Raw genomic sequence first — 26,893 nt, forward strand, 5'->3', positions numbered from 1 at the left:
CAACGTGCCAACTTCACTGGTTTGGGGTTTTGTACAAGTTGGAATGAATTAAAAATAAAGGACACACATTCTTGTTTTACTTAAGGATTGTGAATGACAGGCAACATTCCCCCTTTCAGTCGAGTGGGAGAATTCTGCACAGCCAAATTTCCGTGCAGTTGTGCATCATTTTTCACTTAAGCGTGGGAGAATAGAGCCTTGGCAGAATGTTGCATGATTACAGGGGTAAAAAGTGGTGTTCATTTTGAAATAATAACAACCTTAATCATTACAACGTGAATTCTGAAGCAGTTTGTGCGTTTGCAATCGTTCTCCACGCAACAATCACAGAGAGCGATGGCTGCAGTGATGGTAGTTCTTACCCTTGAACAGAGGATGTCTGACGGCCAATTTAATCTCGTCCTCAAAGCCCTACTGTAATTCACCTGTGCCGCTTGGAGATGATTTTCCTTTTTCCCTGAGGAATTGTCTCTTTGACCGTGGGCTTTCCCAATCCTGAGAGCATTCAGGGAGACCACAGAACGTGGTCTTTAATCACCAAGGGGATATGAGACAGTGTTTATTTTTTTTTATCTGCCAGTCCGTCTCCATCCTTCAAACAGCCACACAGTAAAAAAAAAATGTGTTAATGTAACCTTGGTGCCGTTTGTAATCCAAATCCAAAATTGAAAAAGATGCCGTGGAAATGAAATGTTTTGAATTCGAGGGATCCAACTCAAGTAGATGTGGTGCAGCAGTCACTATAAGCAGCTCACTGACATATGCCTTTCAAGCGTGCGGCACACCACACAATAGCAGTTGATTTCCTGAAGCCTTCCTACCATGCAGCCAATCATCACAATAGAGGCAGGTTATTATATGCATCAAAGGGCCTCAATCACTCTTCCATTCCTCAGTAACTAACAAACATGTTCCCTACTGAGATACAATTGTGGTTGTAGACAATGGCCATGATGAACGAGTGAGTGTAACCGGTGTGGTCGGGCCATGTGTAGGGAGCAGTGCTGTATTGTATCTAAGTTATCACAAAAACTTTGTGTTTCAATGAGATCCCAGCGAGAAGCCAAAACATGTCTTTGAACCTACAGCAGCACCAAGTTCCTGGGGGTGCAGATAACTGACAATATGACCTGGTCCCTACACTCTTGTAAAAAGAGCTCAGCAGCGCATGCACTTTTTTGCGTCGGATGAAAAGAGCACAGCTCCCTCCCCCCGTTCTCACCACATTCTACAGCAGGAGTCACCAACGCGGTGCCCGCGGGCACCAGGTAGCCCATAAGGACCAGATGAGTAGCCCGCTGGCCTGTTCTAAAAATAGCTCAAATAGCAGTACTTACCAGTGAGCTGCCTCTATTTTTTGAATTTTATTTATTTACTAGCAAGCTGGTCTCGCTTTGGCCGACATTTTTAATTCTAAGAGAGACAAAACTCAAATAGAATTTGAAAATCCAAGAAAATATTTTAAAGACTTGGTCTTCACTTGTTTATTAAATAAATTCATTATTTTTTTTACTTTGCTTCTTATAACTTTCAGAAAGACAATTTTAGAGAAAAAATACAACCTTAAAAATGATTTTAGGATTTTTAAACAAATATACCTTTTTACCTTTTAAATTCCTTCCTCTTCTTTCCTGACAATTTAAATCAATGTTCAGTATTTTTTTTTTTTTATTGTAAAGAATAATAAATACATTTTAATTTGAATCTTCTTTTTAGCTTCTGTTTTTTCGACGAAGAATATTTGTGAAATATTTCTTCAAACTTATTATGATTAAAATTCAAAAAAAATTATTCCGGCAAATCTAGAAAATCTGTAGAATCAAATCTAAATCGTATTTCAAAGTCTTTTGAATTTATTTAAAAAATGTTGTTCTGGAAAATCTAGAAGAAATAATGATTTGTCTTTGTTAGAAATATAGCTTTGTCCAATTTGTTATACATTCTAACAAAGTGCAGATTGGATTTTAACCTATTTAAAACATGTCATCAAAATTCTAAAATTAATCTTAATCAGGAAAAATTACTAATGATGTTCCATAAATTATTTTTTTAATTTTTTTCAAAAAGATTCGAATTAGCTAGTTTTTCTTTTGTTTTTTTCGGTTGAATTTTGAATTTTAAAAAGTCGAAATTGAAGATAAACTATGTTTCAAAATTTAATTGTCATTTTTTTCGTGTTTTCTCCTCTTTTAAACCGTTCAATTAAGTGTAAATATAATTAATTATTAATAATAACATAGAGTTAAAGGTAAATTGAGCAAATTGGCTATTTCTGGCAATTTATTTAAGTGTGTATCAAACTGGTAGCCCTTCGCATTAATCAGTACCCAAGAAGTAGCTCTTGGTTTCAAAAAGGTTGGTGACCCCTGTTCTACAGAGGCACTATAGAGAGCCTGCTGACCAACAGCATCTCTGTCTGGACTGGAGCCTGCAGTGCCTCAGACTGGAAGTCTCTCCAGAGAGTGGTGAGGACGGCGGAAAAGATCATCAGGACTCCTCTTCCTCCTATCCTGGAGATCGCAAAAAGCCGCTGCCTGACCAGGGCTCAGAAAATCTTCAAAGACTCCTCCCACCCCCACCAAGGACTGTTTTCACTGCTGGACTCTAGAAAGAGGTTCCGCAGCCTCCGAAGCAGAACCTCCAGGTTCTGTAACAACTTCTTCCTTCAGGCCGTAAGACTCTTGAACGCATCATAATTATCCCCTCAACTCCCCCCAAAATGGATTAAATCGCTGTAATAAAAAAGACAAAATAACATACATCCATAAACGTGGATGCATATGGGAAAGTGCAATATATTTATCTGTCTATCTATTTATATATGCACCTTATTGTTTTTTTATCCTGCACTACCATGAGCTAATGTAACGAAATGCCCTTCTTATCTGTACTGTAAAGTTCAAATTTGAATGACAATAAAAAGGAAGTCTAAGTCTACCAAGAAGAAGGCTTGTAAAACTCCACTGTGTAGGGGGAAGCAACATGATGGTGTTCTGTTTTCTTTCATGTATTGTAATCAACAGAAAGATATTGTTTTAACCCAAGGACTACAAAGCAGAGAGAAGGCAGGATCTGCCCAAATTCCAGACACTGCTTTTTTAAACTCTTTTACGAACATGTTTTTTGAAGTATTTTACAAACCTTTCTTTGAACTGTTTTACGACCTTTTCTGTGAACTGTTTACAACCTTTTCTTTTTAACTGTTCTGTAACCAAAGGCAACGCTGTTTACGACCCACGCCCCTTTGGGAGCAGCTGTTGCCATGTGGTCAGGGAAAGTCCAAATAAAGGGGGAGGCGTACAATCTTTCGCCAGAGCATGCTGGAGACGGTACAAGAGTACAGACCAGATGTTTTTCCTCAAATTGAGCCAAATTTAATTCCGTCCTTGTTTGATTCTTTGCTTCTAGTCCTGTTTAATAGATGTCATCAGTGTTTGAACCTGACACCAGCGACCCAGGCTCGAGTCCTGGGCGAAACAGAAAAAGCATGGACTTGACCAAGCGGGTTACATGTACAAAACCCAAAACCAGTGAAGTCGTCACGTTGTGTAAATGGTAAATAAAAACAGAATACAATGATTTGCAAATCCTTTTCAACTTATATTCAATTGAACAGACTGCAAAGACAAGATACTTAATGTTCGAACTGGGAAACGTTGTTATTCTTTGCAAACATTAGCTCATTTGAAATTTGATGCCTGCAACATGTTTCAAAAAAGCTGGCACAAGTGGCAAAAAAAGACTGAGAAAGTTGAGGAATGCTCATCAAACACTTATTTGGAACATCCCACAGGTGAACAGGCTAATTGGGAACAGGTGGGTGCCATGATTAGGTATAAAAAGCAGCTTCCATGAAATGCTCAGTCATTCACAAACAAGGATGGGGCGAGGGTCAACAAATGCGTGAGCAAATTGTCGAACAGCTTAAGAACAACATTTCTCAACGAGCTATTGCAAGGATTTTAGGGATTTCACCATCTACGGTCCGTAATATCATCAAAAATGTTCAGAGAATCTGGAGAAATCACTGCACGTAAGCAATGATATTATGGACCTTTGACCCCTCAGGCGGTACTGCATCAAAAAGCAACATCTGTGTGTAAAGGATATCACCACATGGGTTCAGGAACACTTCAGAAAACTACTCTCAGTAACTGCAGTTGGTCGCTACATCTGTAAGTAAAAGTTAAAACTCTACTATGCAAAGTGAAAGCCATTTATCAACAACACCCAGAAACGCTGCCGGCTTCGCTAGATGGACTGATGCAAAGTGGAAAAGTGTTCTGGGGTCTGATGAGTCCACATTTCAAATTGTTTTTGGAAACTGTGGACGTCGTGTCCTCCGGACCAAAGAGGAAAAGAACATCCGGCTTGTTATAGGCGCAAAGTTGAAAAGCCAGCATCTGTGATGGTATGGGGGTGTATTAGTGCCCAAGACATGGGTAACTTACACATCTGTGAAGGCACTATTAATGCTGAAAGGTACATACAGGTTTTAGAGCAACATATGTTTCCATCCAACTAACGTTATCATGGACGCCCCTGCTTATTTCAGCAAGACAATGCCAATCCACGTGTTACAACAGTGTGGCTTCATAGTAAAAGAGTGCGGGTACTAGACTGGCCTGCCTGCAGTCCAGACCTGTCTGCCACTGAAAATGTGTGGCGCATTATGAAGCGTAAAATACCACAACTGTGAACAACTTAAGCTATACGTCAAGCAAGAATGGGAAAGAATTCCACCTGAAAAGCTTCAAAAATGTGTCTCCTCAGTTCCCAAACGTTTACTGAGTGTTGTTAAAAGGAAAGGCCATGTAACACAGTGGTAAAAATGCCCCTGTGCCAACTTTTTTGCAATGTGTTGCTGCTATTAAATTCTAAGTTAATGATTATTTGCAAAAAAATTTTTACGTTTCTCAGTTTGAACATTAAATATCTTGTCTTTGCAGTCTATTCAATTGAATATAAGTTGAAAAGGATTTGCAAATCATTGTATTCTGTTTTTATTTACGAATTACACAAAGTGCCAACTTCACTGGTTTTGGGTTTTGTACATTAAACATGCAGAGTCGCATGTTAACTGAATTAGGGACACAACTTGTATTTACTGTATATATGGCGGTATGAGGCTAAACTAGTCACTGATGGTGCTGTTGCATGGTAAATATCTGCGGACCATTGGAGGCCAAACGTTTGGGCACCCCTGATCTATGCTTTACTTGATTTTATTCAAGAGTTTCCTTGCCTCCATAGCGGAGTTATTTTCTAGAAAGTATATTGGGTAAACCAAAATACTTTTTAAAAAAATGATGCAGTAAAGTGCTGCGCCACAGCAAATTACAACCACAAGAATAAACAGGATGAAAGTAATGTCACAGCATAATCCGGTACCTCCAGGGTTTGTGATTGTTGCAGCCACAAATTGTGGTATATTTTAGTTGTTGCAATGTTTTGAGGCGCTTTTTGAATCGACTTGGGATTTTATGAATTGGTTATCAGTGTTTGAAGTGTTCCTTGTAAAACTTAACCTAAAAAAAAACACAGAATTTCAACAACAATTGGAAAGTTATTGATGTTTTGCTCCTTTTATAGCACACAGACTAAAAAGTAGACACTAGATGGCAGTAAAAGCACAGTCAGAGCTCATTGTCAAATTACCGTACTTAATTCATGATAACTAACAGTAATAATTGACAATAATTACAAACACCATTCTCCGTGTAGGTTTTACATTTGTAAAGTGTTTGTCCATCTTAAACATTAATTTTTGTTGGTAAATGAGAGACGATGAGAGATTATCGTCACTCTTTGGTGTGTCTGACATGACAATGTTGGTCAGCATTGCAAATGAAAAGCTGTTCCTAATTGTCTTAACATTTATAAATAAATGTTAAATATATAAATACATGTAAACTACAAAGTAAATGTTTATATACTACATTACCCAGAAGGCTTAGCGCTGTAGACAGGAGCAGGAAGTAGGTCTGAGCTACGACAATTGTGTCGGTTCAATGTGGGTACAGTAAAGTTGTACAGTATACCGGTATTAGTATAGTACCGCGATACTAATGAATCATATTCGGTATTATAACGCTTCTAAAAAGTACCGGTCCCCCAAACCCCCGTTGTCGTCACGTTGTGTCATTGCTGGTTTTGCGAGCAGAGTACCATGTTCGGCAGCGCACAATCACGGAGTACTTACAAGCAGACACAGTGTGTAGACAGAAAAGGGAGAACGGACGCATTTTGGCTTAAAAACTAACGATAAAGTGAAGTTATAACACTGAAACGCCCTCAGGAAGAGGTACTTTAAGACATGGCTAGCTAGCTAGCAGCTAAAGTCCATCCGCAGTGTTGTAGCTACTTCTAAATCACTAATCCTTGCATCCATGGCAACAAATAAAGTACGTTTCTTACAAGTATCATCCCTGCAGGACGAGGAATAGCTAAACATGCTTCACTACACACTGTAGCAAAATGTAAACAAACAAAAAACAAACGGGAGACAACACTCAATTGGATCAAGATATTCCTGTTGAATCGATTCTGAATCAAATTGTCACCCAAGAATCGGTATCTAATTGAATTGAATCAGAGTTGTGGATCTACACCTACATCCACTGTAATGATACCAAGTACAGAAGTGTATCGAGTCGATTACAATATGATTACATCGATATGTTTTGGCATCACAACATCTTTCGTTTTTTTTTAAAATTTATATTACGTTTATAAACTCAGGAAATATGTCCCTGGACACATGAGGACTTTGAATATGACCAATGTATGATCCTGTATCGGATTGATACCCAAATTTGTGGTATCATCCAAAACTAATGTAAAGCATCCAAACAACAGAAGAATAAGTGATTATTACATTTTAACAGAAGTGTAAATAGAACATGTTAAAAGAGAAAGTAAGCAGATATTAACAGTAAATGAACAAGTAGATTAATAATTCATTTTCTACAACTTGTCCTTTATAATTTTCACAAAATAAATGACACAATATGTTTCTGTATATGTCAGCAGACTAATTAAGAGCCTTTGTTTGCTTACTTACTACTAAAAGACAAGTTGTCTTGTATGTTCACTATTTTATTAAAGGACAAACTTACAATAAGAAACATATGTTTAATATATTGTAAGATTTTTTTGTTAAAATAAAGCCAATAATTACATTTTTTTGGTCCCCTTTATTTAGAAAAGTATCGAAAAGTATCGAAAGACATTTTGGTACCGGTACCAATATATTGGTATCGAGACAACACTCAATTGGATCAAGATATTCCTGTTGAATCGATTCTGAATCAAATTGTCACCCAAGAATCGGTATCTAATTGAATTGAATCAGAGTTGTTGTAAGGGTAATTATCTGGGTTGGGATTTGAAGTTATTTTCCAAGTAAAATTCTACATATGAGTCTAATCTCTTTCAGAAAGCATTTAAAGGTTGTCAAACAAAACCTTGCGATACCAATTTGACGTGGTGGTCTGTTGTCATTCCTCTTGCAGACCGTTAAAGTCCAAGGCAACGACATTTCCCACAAGCTCCAGATCTCCAGAGTCGGCAAGAGCGACGAGGGCTTGTACGAGTGCCGTGTGACACAGGCTAACTACGGGGAGATCGTGGATTACAAAGCCCAAGCTTGGTTGAGGGTCAACGCCACCAACAGAGCACGGCGTCCACTGCAGCCGCCCAAGAAGAGCTCCCCTTTGCACCTGACGGACAAGAAGCCGAGAAAGTCCACCTCATCTGTGGGCCAAGACAACATGAACTCAGACCAGAGGGTGGACTCTTCCTCTACATCGCATACGTCGTCAAATACAGCCACACACAACACCAGCTCAGGTACGTTATATAAATATAACCATTTTTGATGACTTCTTGTAAATACCGGAGACGTTTCATGTACCCTTACAAATAGATCATTTATAAAAAGTTATGTAAGGCTATACAAAATATTTTTTAGGTCATCATCGGCGGTCACTCGAAGCGAGTATGACGATCCTGCTAGTAGGGGGGTATCCCTTTATGGAGGATGCCTGTGCGTGACTTTGTTTAACGTGGGGAGACTGGTGAACAGACAGTCACCACGCGATCCTTGACAGATCCGGGTCAGGGTCCAGTGGCTGCAGCCTTCATCCGCCATCCCAGCCGTTGTGACGCTCCATAGGGTTAGCAATCATCCTCCGCCTGTTCCACCGTTGAGGTCTTGGGTTGTTATTACCCCATAACTGGGCCCACATGGATGTGGGGGTGCCTTCTTTCGCCATCGCAGCCGTTGTGGTAGTTCTTACATCTACCGTCTTCCGCCTGCTCCGCCGTTGAGGTCTTCACCGTATCCCTGGCTAGGGGGCAGTCAGGTACTAGGCCTTTGCCAAGGGCCACTTGGGGTAACTGTAGCAAAGGGGTTAACTTCCTAGTGCCCCAAGACCCCATAGTGGAGCCTCCACTGCCGGATGCACTTTAACGTTATGCCCAGGACACATTTTTTAGGTATATACTGATGGACATATCAATGTATTAATGATTTCTTAAAAATGGCCTTGGTAGTTTTCACTTAGTAGTTTGGCAACAATATAGAGTTGACTATCATATGCATAACAATGTAAATGTTTACCTTTTGTCATAACATTGTCAAGTGATAGCATATAGAGTTGAACATTTACAGGACCTAACATTGAACCCTGGGGAACACCACAATCTCTCTTGTACAGTATGTCCATGATGTGTGTTCACTAGAGGTAAGGTAACATAAATTATCTGCCAGTAAGATATTGGAGGATTTAAACGACTTAAAAGCAGTGACTGACATATCCAGGTTTGTGGTGAGCAGCCTCGGATTCAGGAGGAACAGTGTGGTTTTCGTCCTGGTCGTGGAACTGTGGACCAGCTCTATACTCTCGGCAGGGTGCAAGGGAGTTTGCCCAACCAGTCTACATGTACTTTGTGGACTTGGAGAAGGCATTCGACCGTGTCCCTCGGGAACTCCTGTGGGGAGTGCTCAGAGAGTATGGGGTATCGGACTGTCTGATTGTGGCGGTCCGCTCCCTGTACGATCAGTGTCATAGCTTGGTCCGCATTGCCGGCAGTAAGTTGGACACGTTTACAGTGAGGGTTGGACTCCGCCAAGGCTGCCCTTTCATAACTTTTATGGACAGAATTTCTAGGCGCAGTGAAGGCGTTGAGGGGATCCGGTTTGGTGGCTGCAGGATTAGGTCTCTGCTTTTTGCAGATGATGTGGTCCTGATGGCTTCATCAGGCCAGGATTTTCAGCTCTCACTGGATCAGTTCGCAGCTGAGTGTGAAGCGACTGGGATGAGAATCAGCACCTCCAAGTCCGAGTCCATGGTTCTCGCCCGGAAAAGGGTGGAGTGCCATCTCCAGGTTGGGGAGGAGACCCTGCCCCAAGTGGAGGAGTTCAAGTACCTCGGAGTCTTGTTCACGAGTGAGGGAAGAGTGGATCGTGAGATCGACAGGCGGATCGGTGCGGCGTCTTCAGTAATGCGGACGCTGTATCGATCCGTTGTGGTGAAGAAGGAGCTGAGCCGGAAGGCAAAGCTCTCAATTTACCGGTCGATCTACGTTCCCATCCTCACCTAAGCTCATGAGCTTTGTGTTATGACCGAAAGGACAAGATCACGGGTACAAGTGGCTGAAATTAGTTTCCTCCGCCGGGTGGCGGGGCTCTCCCTTAGAGATAGGGTGAAAAGCTCTGCCATCCGGGGGGAACTCAAAATAAAGCCGCTGCTCCTCCACATCGAGAGGAGCCAGATGAGGTGGTTCGGGCATCTGGTCAGGATGCCACCCAAACGCCTCCCTAGGGAGGTGTTTAGGGCACGTACGACCGGTAGGAGGCCACGGGGAAGACCCAGGACACGTTGGGAAGACTACGTCTCCCGGCTGGCCTGGGAACGCCTCAGGAAGAGCTAGACGAAGTGGCTGGGAGAGGAAAGTCTGGGCTTCCCTGCTTAGGCTGCTGCCCCCGCGACTCGACCTCGGATAAGCGGAAGAAGATGGATGGATGGATGGATGGATGGATGGTTGTCTTTTATTGGCCTTTGTCACATTGAAAAAATGTAGGCTATCAAAGTCAATAATTGCATTCATCTTGCTTCTTTACCTTAACTGCAGATGGTTACCTGAAAGGGCTGCTTTACGTTTATTGATCAGGTCAATGCATACGCCAGTGCAAAGATGCGTGAGTCTCAGGGCATTCAGTCGATCGCAACTGGACGGTTCGGTTTGTCTTGGAAGATGTTTCTCCTCTCATCCGAGTAGGCTTCATCAGTTCATTGGTCAGATCCAGTCTGACCATTCCAAGTCTATGAGCACGACCTGATGAAGCCTACTCACATGACTTGGATGAATGAGAACATTCATTGACAAAGATGCGTAAAGGAAAATCAGACTGGTTCAGATTTCGCTTCAATACATACTGCCGGACCTTTGCTAAAATCAAGGTAGTTAAAGGGGAACTGCACTTTTTTGGGGAATTTTGCCCATCGTTCACAATCATTATGAAAGACATGACGACGGATGTATAATTTTTTAATGCATTCCAACTCGAAAATAAAGTCCGCTTACAATGAAGCCAATGGGAGGTTCTCTATTCCTCCCATAAAACCCAAAACATAACCATCCAAAAAGCGCCAACAATACTCCATTTACATTTTGTGACTTCAATATTAACCAAGTATTAGTGACATTTATATTATGAGCGCTAACGCAGACTAACTGATTATAGTGGCGCTGTGACCACGAGCTTGAATGTTGACGTGATCAACTGATGAGCTGCTTCCTCGTTTCTCGATCGTAAATAATGCCTCTCACCTGGATAGAAGAAGGCTGAGGAGATATTCTGACAAGTCGGTACACTTTGTCAGCCAAATTAGACTCGGAAATTGCAAAAACGACACGAAAAGATGCCTCGTTCCAACCCCCTATTCTTTTTCTAAATGGGAATATATGACCATCCTCGCAGTCGGCATCCTAATGACAGCAGACATTGTACAGTAAGTGATGTTTTATTATGTCTGTTGGCTCCCATGAAATCTGCAGTATCAGTGATGTTGTTAAAACAAAAGTAAATGTCGCGATTCGTTTTTGAATTTGATGCGCCGCATATGCTTAAAATGATCAAAATATGCAATTATTCAATGTTATTATTGTTGTGCCTGTTACTAAATTACATATATACTTACAGCATGTATAAAAAACCTTAACTAATGGAGGTTTTTGGATGTTTTTTTAAGGGTTTGGTAGGCAGAATAGAGCGACTCACATGGGCTCCATTGTAAGCGGACTTTTGATCGCATTTATTTACACTTTAGAATGCATTAAAAAAAATGACATCCATCTTCATGTCTTTCATGATGATTGTGAACAATAGGCAAAATAAAAAAATAAAAAAGTGCAGTTCCCCTTTAAAGGCTGCAAACTCACTATGAAGAAAGGACGGCGGATGTAACTCAGGAGACGACGGATACTTTTATTTACAAATCTCCCCAAACGTATCGCCGTCATCAAATGCACCAGAAAAGCCTGGTGCACTCTTCCAGCCTTCACAAAAAAAAAAAATCAATGTCATAGTAAAATTGTTTACGTATTTGTTGTTATTTTGTACACGAAGAAACAATACCTTAATGCAGGGGTGTCCAAACTTTTTCCACTGAGGGCCGCACACGGAAAAATTAAAGCATGTGGGGGCCATTTTGATATTTTTCATTTTCAAACCATAACAAAATATATGCATTTTTTATTTATTTTACCTTTAGGGGTCCCGGGGACCATAAAGGGTCTCAGTCATTAAAATGTTAAAAAATAAGTCAGATTATTATTATTTTTTAATTATTTAACGCTTACAGTAAATCTCTATATCAACTTCAAGTTGATATAAAGTAATACAAATTACAAAAAAAAGTTTTATGGCTTTTCTGCCAAAAACAACTTGTTTTTTTTTATAGTACAACTGAAATATGCAGTATTTAGTAATTAGAGCCCTAAAAGATCAATAATGCAGGACACCATTGATTGTAATTATTTCATATTTTTGAGTAATCACAGTGAAAAGATAAATAAAAAATCACTAAATATATTTGGGATGCAAAAGGTGCCCCACTCATAAAGTGATACATTTTTATTAGGTTTTTCTTTTACTTTCAACGCTTAAGTTACGAGATCAACTTCAGATATATCTGTCGATTTTATGCTGGAACTATTATTTTGTTTGTTTTATGCGCTTTTGTCAAAGAAAACGTTGATGTTTTTATATGGCTACTACACAATATATGCAATATTTACCACATAAAACATTTTAAAGTGAAATATTTGAAGTAATTGTAGCCCTGAAAATAATTCATTATAACATGGATTTTTTGTCATTATTTTTAATTTTTTTGATCAATGGCAAAAAAAGAAAAATGAAGAAAGACAAAAGAAAGAAAAAAAACAGCCTGCATGGCAGCTTTTGTGTCAACATTGCAACTTTTTCTCGTTAGATTTCACCTCATTCCACTTTTTTTAATGTTTTTTTTTATTTTTACAATAGTATTTCCAGAATGTGTGGCGGGCCGTTAAACAATTAGCTGCAGGCCGCAAATGGCCCCCGGGCCACACTTTGGACACCCCACGGTTTCACTTTTGAAACTTTTGAAAAAGTTTGAACTCTCCAAAGTATTTTATGGTAATGAGAACAAACCAAAGTACATTTGTATTTTGTAAATAATTAAATTGATTCCAATCGTGATTAATCAATTATGAATAAATGTGGGATATTGGTCATAATACCCAGCCCTAGTCTTAATACAACTGCTGTACTTAGGGTACCTGGGGTACTCAATTCCCATGATGCGGCTGTGAGGTTTATGGTCGAATCAGACTTCTCCGGATTGAATCATCGCATAGTCAACTATTCTAAAACATCCCGAGATATTACACTAATTTGATTTGTCACCTAAAACCTAAACAATAAATCAATGTTTTGTTCAAACTGCTTAGCATTTATTGATCTACACAGGATTGGTTTTAGCATCTTTAAAGGCCTACTGAAACCCACTACTACCGACCACGCAGTCTGATAGTTTATATATTAATGATGAAATCTTAACATTGCAACACATGCCAATACGGCCGGGTTAACTTATAAAGTGCAATTTTAAATTTCCCGGGAAACTTCCGGTTGAAAACGTCTATGTATGATGACGTTTGCGCGTGACGTCAATGGTTGAAGCGGAAGTATTCGGACACCATTGTATCTCAATACAAACAGCTCTGTTTTCATCGCAAAATTCCACAGTATCCTGGAAATCTGTGTTGGTGAATCTTTTTCAATTTGTTTAATGAACAATGGAGACTGCAAAGAAGAAAGCTGTAGGTGGGATCGGTGTATTAGCGGCCGGCTGCAGCAACACAACCAGGAGGACTTTGAGTTGGATAGCAGATGCGCTATCCGACGCTAGCCGCCGACCGCATTGATGATCGGGTGAAGTCCTTCGTCGCGCCGTCAATCGCTGGAACGCAGGTGAGCACGGGTGTTGATGAGCAGATGAGGGCTGGCTGGCGTAGGTGGATAGCTAATGTTTTTAGCATAGCTCTGTGAGGTCCCGTTGCTAAGTTAGCTTCAATGGCGTCGTTAGCAACAGCATTGTTAAGCTTCGCCAGGCTGGAAAGCATTAACCGTGTAGTTACAGGTCCATGGTTTAATAGTATTGTTGATTTTCTGTCTATCCTTCCAGTCAGGGGCTTATTTCTTTTGTTTCTATCTGCAGTTAAGCCTGATGCTATCACGTTAGCTCCGTAGCTAAAGTGCTTCGCTGATGTATTGTCGTGGAGATAAAAGTCACTGTGAATGTCCATTTTGTGTTCTCGACTCTCATTTTCAAGAGGATATAGTATCCGAGATGGTTTAAAATACAAATCCGTGATCCACAATAGAAAAAGGAGAGAGTGTGGAGTCCAATGAGCCAGCTTGTACCTAAGTTACGGTCAGAGCGAAAAAAGATATGTCCTGCACTACACTCTAGTCCTTCACTCTCATGTTCCTCATCCACAAATCTTTCATCCTGGCTCAAATTAATGGGGTAATCGTCGCTTTCTCGGTCAGAAACGCTCTCGCTGCTGGTGTAAACAATGGGGAAATGTGAGGAGCCTTTCAACCTGTGACGTCACGCTACTTCCGGTACAGGCAAGGCTTTTTTTATCAGCGACCAAAAGTTGCGAACTTTATCGTCGATGTTCTCTACTAAATCCTTTCAGCAAAAATATGGCAATATCGCGAAATGATCAAGTATGACACATAGAATGGATCTGATATCCCCGTTTAAATAAGAACATTTCATTTCAGTAGGCCTTTAATGCACAGAATGCATCAAAGTGACCCCCCCAATCCTTACATTTTTTGAGGTAAGGAAAGACGTTTTTTGAACGAATTGGGGCACTTATACAAAGGTACTGGGACTTGATACTTTTGGGACTAACAGACCTGAAGGTCCCAAAGTACCACAAATAGTCCCAAAGAACCCCAAACGGACTCACCCCTAAAAGTCCTTTTGGGCAACCCCATTTATCATTGGGACCACTGAGGTTCTTTGGGGACTTTCCTGGAACCTTCCATGTCCCAATTGGGTTGAATTTGGATTATTGGATTAGGGTTGTGGAGTGCGTCCCTCGGGGGGCAAAGGTTTGGACACCACTATTTTAATTTGTCAAAGGCTGTGCTTTGGGCGGAAAGCCACACAAAATCCATTCTCAATATGTATGTATTTATGTATGTGTTCATAGTACACCCTTTGCGTACCATGGACTTTCCTCATAATTTTTGACAGAGAACCTGGAATTGAGTTCAGCTCAATCTACAAGGCAATGAATCATATTTCAATGATAACCTGTAGTCAGTTGGACTGTTTGCACCAGAAAGACGTATTGAATAGTTTCTATAGAGTCCAGGGGGATAAATCAATTGTTATTTATTGACCCTTCAATTTAAAGAAAAAAAGCTCTCGATTTTAAAGCCAAGCTGAAGGGTTCGTGTGCATAGGAGCAGAAAATAAGAACAAGGGGAGCTCTGTGTGATCTGATTAATGCACGTCTCACGCTTGAGTCTGAGAGCATGGCTACATTTGCAAAATGGAAATGTGTGGAACTTTTGGGGGATTTCACACTTCAGTGTTCCAAACAAACCCCTCTGTAAGGTTTGCATATTTACAGCATTTATAAATGACCTAAGAAACTAACCAAACAGATTCTCCTTTTCGGGTCGTCTTTGTTCAGGGTATTGTGTGCATTCAGAACAAACATCGCTTTGGATTTTACCCGTAAGAACCTGGTCAGTGTTTTTCGCTGCCAATTCCCATCATCCGGGAGGGAGATGGGCTGACACCAATCACAACGTTTGAAACTGTACATGTTTGTTTATTTATGGTGAGTGCCGTTCACAATGTAACAATATCAACACAATATTCAAACTATTTTCTAATTATCTTTTATTACATACAGTTTGAGCGGAACAAATTCAATATTACACAATAACTAAACAAAACTAAAAATTACTATCTACTACTCTTTTAAATCCTTTGTTTTTTACCTCTAAGTCACACTTCATTTTATTTGGCCCTCGAAAGCCTGGAAATAATATGTATCAATAAAGTGCTGTACATTGTCTTACTAAATGTATTATTCCTTTCTATTTTGGGAGAAGAAAAAAAATGTTATGTTAATTTAAATATTGTCTAATTATACAGAAATATATAATCAAACATTCAAACCATGTTTTAAAGAGAAATAAATACTAATAATAATTATTTCAAAGCAAGTTATCCATCAACTTGTGCAATGTAAAAGTAGCAAAAGATTTCATGGTAAAATTGTGAAATTTACTGTGGTTTTTACAGCATTTTTCTCAAAATGAAAAACTTTTTTTTTTTTTTACTGTAATAAACTGTGGTGCCACTTTGGCATTAACAGTAATACACCGAAAAATCTACAGTTGTTGATTTGCGGTAAAAAAAACAAACCGGCAGCTCAGGTGCCAAAATTTTACTGTAAAACTGCATTTTTTTTAATCTACAGTCAAAAAACTAATGTCTATTTTCCAGTAAAATTCTAGCAACTGAGCTGCCTTTTATGTTACCATAAAAACAGCAGTACTGTTTTTCCATTAACCGCAGGGGTGTCCAAAGTGCGGCCCGGGGGCCATTTGCGGCCCGCAGCTAATTAATTACCTGCCCGCCACACATTCTGCAAAAATTGCAAAATTGATAATATTGCAAAAATTTAAGAAAACATTTTAAAAAAGTGGAATATGGTGAAATCTAACAAGAAAAAGTTGCAATGTTGACACAAAGCTGCCATGCAGGCTGTTTTTTTTTCTTTTGTCTTTATTTTTCTTTTTTTGCCATTGCTAAAAAAAAAAAAAAAGACTAAAAATGTATGTTATAATGAATTATTACTTAAAAAAATATAACTTTAAAATGTTTTATGTGGAAAAAATATTGCATATATTGTGTGGTTGCCATATAAAAACATCAAAGTTTTATTTGACAAAAGAGCATAAAACAAACAAAATAATAGTTCAAACGTAAAATCGACAGATATATCTGAAGTTGATCTCGTAATTTAAGTGTTAAAAGTAAAAAAAAAACTAATAAAAATGTATCACTTTATGAGTGGGGGACCTTTTGGATCCCAAATATATTTAGTAGGATTTTATTTAACTTTTCACTGTGATTACTCAAAAATATAAAGAATTAAAATCAATGGTGTCCTGCATTATTGATCTTTTAAGGCTCGAATTACTAAATACTGCATATTTCAGTTTTACTATAAAAAACAAAGTTGTCTTTGACAGAAAACCTTTTTTTTTTTTACTTTATATCAACCTGAAGTTGATATAGAGATTTACTGTAAGCGTTAAATAAAACAAATAATAATAATTGGACTTATTTTTAACAGTTTAATGACTGAGACCCTTTATAGTCCCCGGGAGCCCTAAAGGTTAAAAAAAAAAAAAATCCATATATTTTTTTAAGGTTTGAAAATTAAAAATATCAAAATGGCCCACGCATGCTTAAATTTTTCCGTGTACGGCCCTCAGTGGAAAAAGTTTGGACACCCCTGATTTACAGTAATATACACTCAATTTTGAGGTGAAATTATTGCAACCTACCATCTTTTTTTTTACATTTCAGTTTGAAAAAAATCTACTAAACAAATGCATTAAAAAAATGGTGTAATAATTGTATTCACTGTTAGAAGCGGCCCTCTGGGGCCAAACATAACTGCAATGTGGCCCTCAGTGACAACGACTTTGACACCTCTGATCTGAATCCTCCTATGTCCAGGCAATTATTCCCTAAATGTGTAAACATGGACAAAACAACAACAAACATTTTGTTTGTGAAAAATAGAGTTCAGACACGTCCGAGTATAGAGCCATCAGGCTGGTCCGTAGGTTCAATGTACACAATTGAATGTCTTACTTGTCCAGGCAGCAATGTGTTTATTAGGGGTGTGGGAAAAAATTGATTATAATTCGAATCGCGATTCTCACGTTGTGCGATTCTGAATCTATTCTCATTTTTTAAAAATCGATTTTTTTTTTTGATTTTCTTTTCTTTTCTTTTTTTCTTTTTTTATTTTATTTTAATTAATCAATCCAACAAAACAATACACAGCAATACCATAACAAAGCAATCCAATTCCAAAACCAAACCCGACCCAGCAACACTCAGAACTGCAATAAACAGAACAATTGAGAGGAGACACAAACACGACACAGAACAAACCAAAAGTAGTGAAACAAAAATAAATATCATCAACAACAGTATCAATATTAGTTACAGTTTCAACATAGCAGTGACATTATCATTAGACATTTATAAAAATTAAAAAAAAGAACAATAGTGTCACAGTGGCTTACACTTGCATCGCATCTCATAAGCTTGACAACACACTGTGTCCAATATTTTCACAAAGATAAAATAAGTCATTTTTGGTTCATTTAATAGTTTTTAAAATTTACATTATTGCAATCAGTTGATAAAACATTGTCCTTTACAATTATAAAAGCTTTTTACAAAAATCTACTACTCTGCTTGCATGTCAGCAGACTGGGGTAGATCCTGCTGAAATCCATGTATTGAATGAATAGAGAATCGGGAAAATATCGTTTTTGAATCGAGAATCGCGTTGAATCGGAAAAAAACTATTTTGAATCGAATCGTGACCCCAAGAATCGATATTGAATCGAATCGTGGGACACCCAAAGATTCGCAACCCTAGTATTTATACAAGCTTAGTTTGGGCTACCGGTATGTTGTTTCCGAATGGGGACACAGAGGTGGGTAGAGTACCCAAACATTCTACTCCAGTAAGAGTAGCGTTACTTTAAATATATGACTCAAGTAAAAGTGAAGTGAAGTGAAGTGAATTACATTTATATAGCGCTTTTTCTCAAGTGACTCAAAGCGCTTTACATTGTGAAACCCAATATCTAAGTTACATTTAAACCAGTGTGGGTGGCACTGGGAGCAGGTGGGTAAAGTGTCTTGCCCAAGGACACAACGGCAGTGACTAGGATGGCGGAAGCGGGAATCGAACCTGCAACCCTCAAGTTGCTGGCACGGCCACTCTACCAACCAAGCTATACCGCCCCAAAAGTCCAAAAGTAAAAAGTAGTTATTCAAATAATTACTTAAATAAGAATAAGTAAGTATTCTGTGAAATATCTACAATATCTGTGTGTGTGTGTGTGTGTGTGTGTGTGTGTGTGTGTGTGTGTGTGTGTGTGTGTGTGTGTGTGTGTGTGTGTGTGTGTGTGTGTGTGTGTGTGTGTGTGTAAGACATGAGAAAACGAGGGCTGCCAAGTAGGGATGTCCGATAAGGGCTTTTTGCCGATATTCCCATATTGTCCAACTCTTAATTACCGATACCGATATCAACCGATACCGATATATACAGTCGTGGAATTAACACATTATTATGCCTAATTTGGACAACCAGGTATGGTGAAGATAAGGTCCTTTTTTTAAAAATTAATTAAATAAGATAAATAAATTAAAAACATTTTCTTGAATAAAAAAGAAAGTAAAACAATATAAAAACAGTTACATAGAAACTAGTAATGAATGAAAATGAGTAAAATTAACTGTTAAAGGTTAGTACTATTAGTGGACCAGCAGCACGCACAATCATGTGTGCTTACGGACTGTATCCCTTGCAGACTGTATTGATATATATTGATATATAATGTAGGAACCAGAATATTAATAACAGAAGGAAACAACCCTTTTGTGTGAATGAGTGTAAATGGGGGAGGGAGGTTTTTTGGGTTGGTGCACTAATTGTAAGTGTATCTTGTGTTTTTTATGTTGATTTAATAAAAAATAAAAAAAACGATACCGATAATACAAAAAACGATACCGATAATTTCCGATATTACATTTTAAAGCATTTATCGGCCGATAATATCGGACATCTCTACTGCCAAGTGATTAATTTGTTAATCAGATGAATCCTGATTAATCATGGGTTATTAATTGCTTGCATAAATAACATTTGCTGAAGAAAATACCCCAATAGTTGGGTACAAATGCAATGTAGTAGTCCAAATGTCATACAGGTACGTTTTTTAGATGATTTACTGAACTGCAAGTCCTGGATTTGCTCCAAACTTGGTGAAAAAAAGTATATTGAAAATTAAGTGCACATTTTGAAAGTCTTTGCAGTTTGCAATAATCTTGCAAACAAGGTACAGTTACTAATCGATAATGTAGTAAACGCTCTAATAAACAACTTAACATAGTGCACCATTTACTCTTCTTTCTTTGAAACAGTTGTTTAAACAAACAAGTTTGTTTACCTTTTTCAGATGACAATGCTGATCTCTTTGTTTGATACAATGTGACACCAGCTCGTGAAATTCCCACTTAGTCTGTAGTTGCAAGTTGATGCCCTTGTTTGTGTAGTACAGTTGGTTTATCCTTGCTGTAATTGTGCCTCTCCAATATATTGTACAACAAATCAGCTGTGGTGTGAACGACATCTTCTTGCAGATGTTAGATGTCCTGCACGTGGTTGCTGTCTGTTTAGCAAAGGCATTGTTTCGCTTAGCTGTGTTACTTTTGTTGACAACATTGAATCAGTCAACTTTGCCAGCGTAGCATTCTCCTCTGCTTCTTGTCCATGTAGCTAGCATTCTGCTTGCTTTCACCTCAGAGTCTCCAATATCCGCGGGAAAAGTCACTAGATTTGTCACTAGTAGCTGTTTGCAAAAGAAGTCGCCAAGAGGATGGACAACACTGTCTGCGCTGTCCTCGAGTACATGTTTCGCTTTGAGATGGTATTTTAAACTCGATGTGCGCCGATGATAAAAACCTTTGTCGCTGCAAGACCAACAATGTGGGATTTACAATATTAACTATGAACGATAAAACACTGAATATTGACAACATATGAATGTCACACCCCCTCTCGATAGACATATTTTACAATCAAGCGGAATGCAAAAAAAAATGCGACAAAGACAGCGAAATATGAATGCGAAGGGTAAAAAAATGAAGCTTTAGAACTTTGTTGTGAAAATCTCCTCCCGCGTCTGTCCCTGACACCCGCATTTCAGGCTTGCCGCTTTGGAAACACTCTGTGGAAACGCTCCCCACCCACACTGCTTGGTGCCTCGTCTGAGCTGCTGCGACTTAGATTACCATAGTAACTAATTAAATTACCATAGTAACTAATTAGATTACCATAGTCCAGGGGTGGGCAATTAATTTTTACCGGGGGCCGCATGAGCAACCCGAGCACTGCTGGAGGGCCACATCGACAATATTTCAATTAAATTTTGCTCAATATTATTTTTGATATATACCGTAAGATAAATAATAATAATAATAATAATAATAATAATAATTAATAATAATAGTAATACTTCAACATAGTGTATGTAACAGCATTCCATGACTAATATAAATAAATTAACATTAATAATAAATGACAGTAAAATAAGCACACGTATGACTGAGGAGTCATAGTGTAACTTTGTGTGATGTTTGAATTGTCCGACTTTTTGTGTGGCCATAAACGCACCAGTGGTTTAGGGGTATGTGTGTTGGTGACAGATGACAAGTTGCTTTTGGCCTGGTTTGTACGGCAGAAAATGACTAGTTTTTCGAGATATAAGTGTTTTACTTATGTTTTTGGTGTGGTTATGGCCGAATATAAACAGTTTTGCTCAATAAAGTGATCGATATAATTCCTGGCCTCGAAGCATCTCGATAGACGTTACAATAATTGAACGGTGTTCAATTGAACGGTGTTGACGAACACCGTTAGGGCCGCTTGTTGTCACTGTCACTCAAAGTTGCATTGCAAAATTACATAGAATAAATATGTTTATTTTGTTTAGAATTCAGATGGGATTTGATTTGGTGCGCGGCATATATTTGCTGCGCGCAGCGGACGCTTGAGCAGTGCGCAATCGCGCAGGCACGCACCTTAGAGGGAACGTTGCTTGGCAGTCCATGTCTTGTTGGAAACACGCCATTCTTCATCAACTTTTCTCTTTTTAGCGTCTCGGGTGTAAACCGTGCATCACTTGTCGCTGCATGTGCACCTTCACTCGCAGGTTACACACTGACACACGCCCATAAATAATAATTTTCAAAATAAAAGCAGCACAGTTGTATTGCGCGCACGACATAGATGTTTTTTCAACTTTATTTTGTAATTAATGATTGCAGCTGTTCACATTCACTCACAATCACGCACACGCATACGTCCACACGGAAGTAATACAAATAACGATTTTCAAAACAAAAGCAGCACCGTTGTATTGCACACTCGACATAGATTCTTTTTTAAAATTTATTTTGTAATTTATAATTGGCCTCACGCGGGCCGGACAGGGACGCACAAAGGGCCGGATGCGGCCCGCGGGCCGCAGAATGCCCAGGTCTGCCGTAGTCACTAGTATATCATGCAAAAGCGCAGATTCCAACTATTGAAATACTTTGTATTAGAGATGTCCGATAAATGCTTTAAAATGTAATATCGGATATTATCGGTATAGGTTTCAAAAAGTAAAATTAATGACTTTTTAAAACGCCGCTGTACGAAGCGGTACATATCCCAGTCAGCAGCCCCTCCCCTCTCCTCTCTCCCACACACAACAACAGCATGCAGCATGAGAGGTTTACTGGCGACGCTTGATGACCTCATCAAACCGCCGCGAGCGCAGCATAACAACAACAAGAGTGTGTTGTTGCCGGTGCTGTAGCCGTGGCTAACAAGCCAGCGAGCTCGGTGACTGACTAACAACACCATGTCTATGGTTTGGGATTATTTTAAAGTGTGTCTGACGGATGACTGCAAAAAGTTGGTTATGTGAGGAGGAACCAAGATGTCTTCCTTTAATACCAGCAATTTGATCTCCCACCTCTTCAAGAATCATTAAGGAGATACACGATGAATACAAGTGGAAGATGGAAGAAAAGCAAACACAGAAAAAAAGTAGTACCACACAGTTGTCGCTTAAAGACTGCGCCGAGAAAAAACAAAAATACAACAAAAACCATCCCAGAGCGAAAAATAATGCACTTTGTGACTTCAATAATAAATATGGCAGTGCCATGTTGGCACTTTTTTCCATGACTTGAGTTGAAGTTGTTCTCTTATTTTGGAAAACTTTGTTACATTGTTTAATGCATCCAGCAGGGCATCACAACACAATTAGGCATAATAATGTGTTAATTCCATGACTGTATCGGAATCGGTAATTAAGAGTTGGACAATATCGGAATATCGGATATCGGCAAAAAAGCCATTCTCGGACATCTTTACTTTGTATAGTTCAAGACTTACGGTCATTTGAAAACATCACTGCTTATCACGGCTAAAGTTTCTATACTGAAGATCTAAAAAATGATTTGGGAATGTCCGGCGGGCCAGATTGAAAAGCTTAACGGGCCGCATGTGGCCCCGGGTCCATAACTTGCCCAGATCTGTTCTAAGGTTTCCTCGAAACGCAAGAAAGAAGCACGTCCTACTGACTAGTGATTGGTCAGAACATTCCGAGTTCAAGCACTGGGTAGAGTGTCCGCCCTGAGATCGGTAGGTTGTGAGTTCAAACCCCGGCCGAGTCATACCAAAGACTTAAAAAATGGGACCCATTACCTCCCTGCTTGGCACTCATCATCAAGGGTTGGAATTGGGGGTTGAATCACCAAAAATGATTCCCGGGCGCGGCCACCGCTGCTGCTCACTGCTCCCCTCACCTCCCAGGGGGTGATCAAGGGTGATGGGTCAAATGCAGAGAATAATTTTGCCGAACCTAGTGTGTGTGTGACAATCATTGGTACTTTAACTTAACATGGCTATTTTCAATATGATTTGCATATTTATAAGGGGGCGTGGCCTGGGCGTGCCAAGGAAAACACACGTACTGGAGTCGAACGTCACCAGTGCTTACGTTGGATTGGCGAAACAGAGTCATGTGACAGTGCCTACCAGAAGGACATCAACAGATTCTAAATAATCGTGATGTCAATAAATAACCATCCGAATGGAACTCAATGTGACAATGTAAAAGTTATGTTTTTTCTTCACAAAAATACACAAGTAAAATAAGAAAAGTATGTTGCTTTAAAACTACTCTGACAAGCACAAATTAACCAAAAAGTTACTCAAGTAAATGTAATGCAAATGTAGCGTGTTACTACCCAACTCTGGAAAATACGTAATGTCTCTTGTTTTCATGTTAGCATTTAAGCTAGGCATATATACCGTTACGAACGGTAATTCCAACCGTTGTGAGTTTATCATTGATTTTGTTTATAGTTACATCCCTGAACCCTGTGGTTGATTTGCATTTGTGTCGATCTTCTTTAACCCCTGCTGTTGTCTTTCAGGCATTTCCTCCTCCTTACAATATTGTCCCAGTCTAGTCAGGAAAAATAACTTCCTCAAGTCCCACCAGATTCTCTATGAGAACTTATCCTTCATTATAAATACAAACTCCTAAACCAGTGAAGTTGGCACGTTGTGTAAATCGTACATAAAAACAGAATACAATGATTTGCAAATCCTTTTTAAGCTATATTCAATTGAATAGACTGCAAAGACAATATAGTTAACGTTCGAAATGGAAAACTTTATTATTTTTTGCAAATATTAGCTCATTTGGAATTTGATGCCTGCAACATGTTTCAAAAAAGGTGGCACAAGTGGCAAAAAAGACTGATACAGTTGAGGAATGCTCATCAAACACTTATTTGGAACATACCACAGATGATCAGGCTAATTGGGAACAGGTGGGTGCTATGATTGGGTATAAAAGCAGCTTCCATGAAATGCTCAGTCATTCACAAACAAGGATGGGGCGAGGGTCACCACTTTGTCAACAAATGTGTGAGCAAATTGTTGAACAGTTTCAGAACAACATTTCTCAACGAGCTATTGCAAGGAATTTAAGGATTTCACCATCTACGGTCTGTTATATCATCAAAGGGTTCAGAGAATCTGGAGAAATCACTGCACGTAACATTGAATGCCCGTGACCTTCGATCCCTCAGGCTGTACTGCATCAACAACCGACATCAGCGTGTGAAGGATATCACCACATGGGCTCAGGAACACCTCAGAAAACCACTGTCAGTAACTACAGTTGGTTGCTACATCTTTAAATGCAAGTTAAAACTCTACTATGCAATGCGAAAGCCATTTATCAACAACACCCAGAAACCCTGCCGACTTCGCTGGGCCTGAGCTCATCTAAGATGGACTGATGCAAAGTGGAAGTGTTCTGTGGTCTGACGAGTCCACATTTCAAATTGTTTTTGGAAACTGTGGAGGTCGTGTCCTCCGGAACAAAGAGGGAAAAAAACATCCGGATTGTTCAAGGCACAAAGTTGAAAAGCCAGCATCTGTGATGGTATGGGGGTGTATTAGTGCCCAAGACATGGGTAACTTACACATCTGTGAAGGCGCCATTAATGCTGAAAGGTACATACAGGTTTTGGAGCAACATATGTTGCCATCCAAGCAACGTTATCATGAACGCCCCTGCTTATTTCAGCAAGACAATGCCAAGCCACATGTTACAACAGCGTGGCTTCATAGTAAAAGAGTGCAGGTACTAGACTGGCCTGCCTGTAGTCCAGACCTGTCTCCCATTGAAAATGTGTGGCACATTATGAAGCCTAAAATACCACAACGGAGATTCCGGACTGTTGAACATCTTAAGTTGTACATCAAGCAAGAATGGGAAAGAATTCCACCTAAAAAGCATAAAAAATTGGTCTCCTCAGTTCCCAAACGTTTACTGAGTATTGTTAAAATGAAAGGCCATGTAACACAGGGTTAAAAATGCCCCTGTGCCAACTTTTTTAAATTGTGTTGCTGCCATTAAATTCTAAGTTAATGATTATTTGCAAAAAAATATATATATATATTCTTAGTTCGAACATTAAATATCTTGTCTTTGCAGTCTATTCAATTGAATATAAGTTGAAAAGGATTTGCAAATCATTGCATTCTGGGTTTTTTAACGAATTACACAACGTGCCAACTTCACTGGTTTTGGGTTTTGTAACTGAATTATTTCATATAATACAAGAACTATCTGGCTATTAGTCTTAAAATCGCTACGATCACAATAGTAAAAAACAACCATTTCAGTGATTTATCAATTGCCTAATTGCACATTAGAAATGTGTTTTATGTGTCCCCATCATTTTACTGAAAGCACAAAAGGGTCTGGTTTACAATGAGTTAATTGCCCTTCTCTTCTTTGCATCATTGCCTTTAATGTCCTCTGAAGGAGGTAGGTTACGTGACATTGAGCCTCGTTAAAAGGTGTGACTGATGACGAATGCAAAGTGAAGGTGGAAAATAAAATGCTGTTTCGACTTGCGGAGGCGAGAGCAGCTTTCACACAAATATGGACTGAGGCACATATGGATGGATTATATCACACAGTGGCAATAGTGTGATATAAAAATGCCAGCGTTTCTTGACTGCAGTGCTATCTATTTGAAAAATAAATTATTTACTTTCTACCGCTTTGCAAGGAACGCAAACAGTCAACTCAATTTTAATTAAATGTTTTTATAAGACATAACATTTTTTATTTAAAATACCAGTAATATGGAACATAGAATTTTGCACTGTACGTTAAATAACATAGTTGTCAGGTTCAAACATCGATGACATTTATTAAACAAGACGAGAAGCAAGGAAATAAACAGAGACAGGATTCAATTTTGCTCAATTTCAGGAGAGACGCGGCGACTGTACTCTCTGCACAGTCTTCCACCACGCTCTGGCGAAAGATTGTACGCCACCTCTTTTTATTTGGACTTTCCCTGTTTACATAACAAAAGCTGTTTCTAAAGGAATTAACACATTAACACATTAACACAAAAGAAAAAGATACCTCGGGCTTGGGCAAGTCTTGGATGACAATAGATAAACCCCCCCTCCCGTCTCCTCCCATCGTACACAATGGAATTTTCCAAGCCTTTGGCTTGGTGCAACAAAGACAGCCTCTTGTCTGTTCATTGGGAACTAAGAGAACGGAAAGTTTTTTGATAATTTACATACAATTTTTCTGACAATAATAGAATAACAATTGTGTTTTTTGTGATAAAAAGATAACACATTCCGTGTTTTTCAGACCATAGGGCGCACCGGATTTAAAGGTGCACTGCCGATGAGCCGATGGTCTATTCAGGTCTATTTTCATACAAAAGGCACCCCGAATTATAGGGCGCATTAAAAGAGTCTTTTTTTTTTCTTTTTTCTGAATGTAAAACACTTCCAGTTTTTAGCGCTTCCATAGCTAGTCTACTGACGCATATAAGTAAGAACTTTACACTACTTTATATTAGAAATGGCA

General features: G+C 39.0%; 1 protein-coding gene across 1 annotated transcript in view; it reads left to right on the forward strand.

Annotated features, from left to right (window-relative positions):
- The window catches only part of vstm2a (V-set and transmembrane domain containing 2A), a 259,603-nt gene that overhangs the window by 172,403 nt on the left and 60,307 nt on the right, over window positions 1-26,893 (forward strand). Inside the window, exon 4 of the mRNA XM_062022078.1 lies at window positions 7,515-7,851. Coding sequence (XP_061878062.1) covers window positions 7,515-7,851 — 337 coding nt within the window. The remainder of the gene's footprint in view (window positions 1-7,514; window positions 7,852-26,893) is intronic.

The sequence above is a fragment of the Entelurus aequoreus genome, linkage group LG15, assembly GCF_033978785.1.
Source record: "Entelurus aequoreus isolate RoL-2023_Sb linkage group LG15, RoL_Eaeq_v1.1, whole genome shotgun sequence".
Taxonomy (NCBI): Eukaryota; Metazoa; Chordata; class Actinopteri; order Syngnathiformes; family Syngnathidae; genus Entelurus; species Entelurus aequoreus.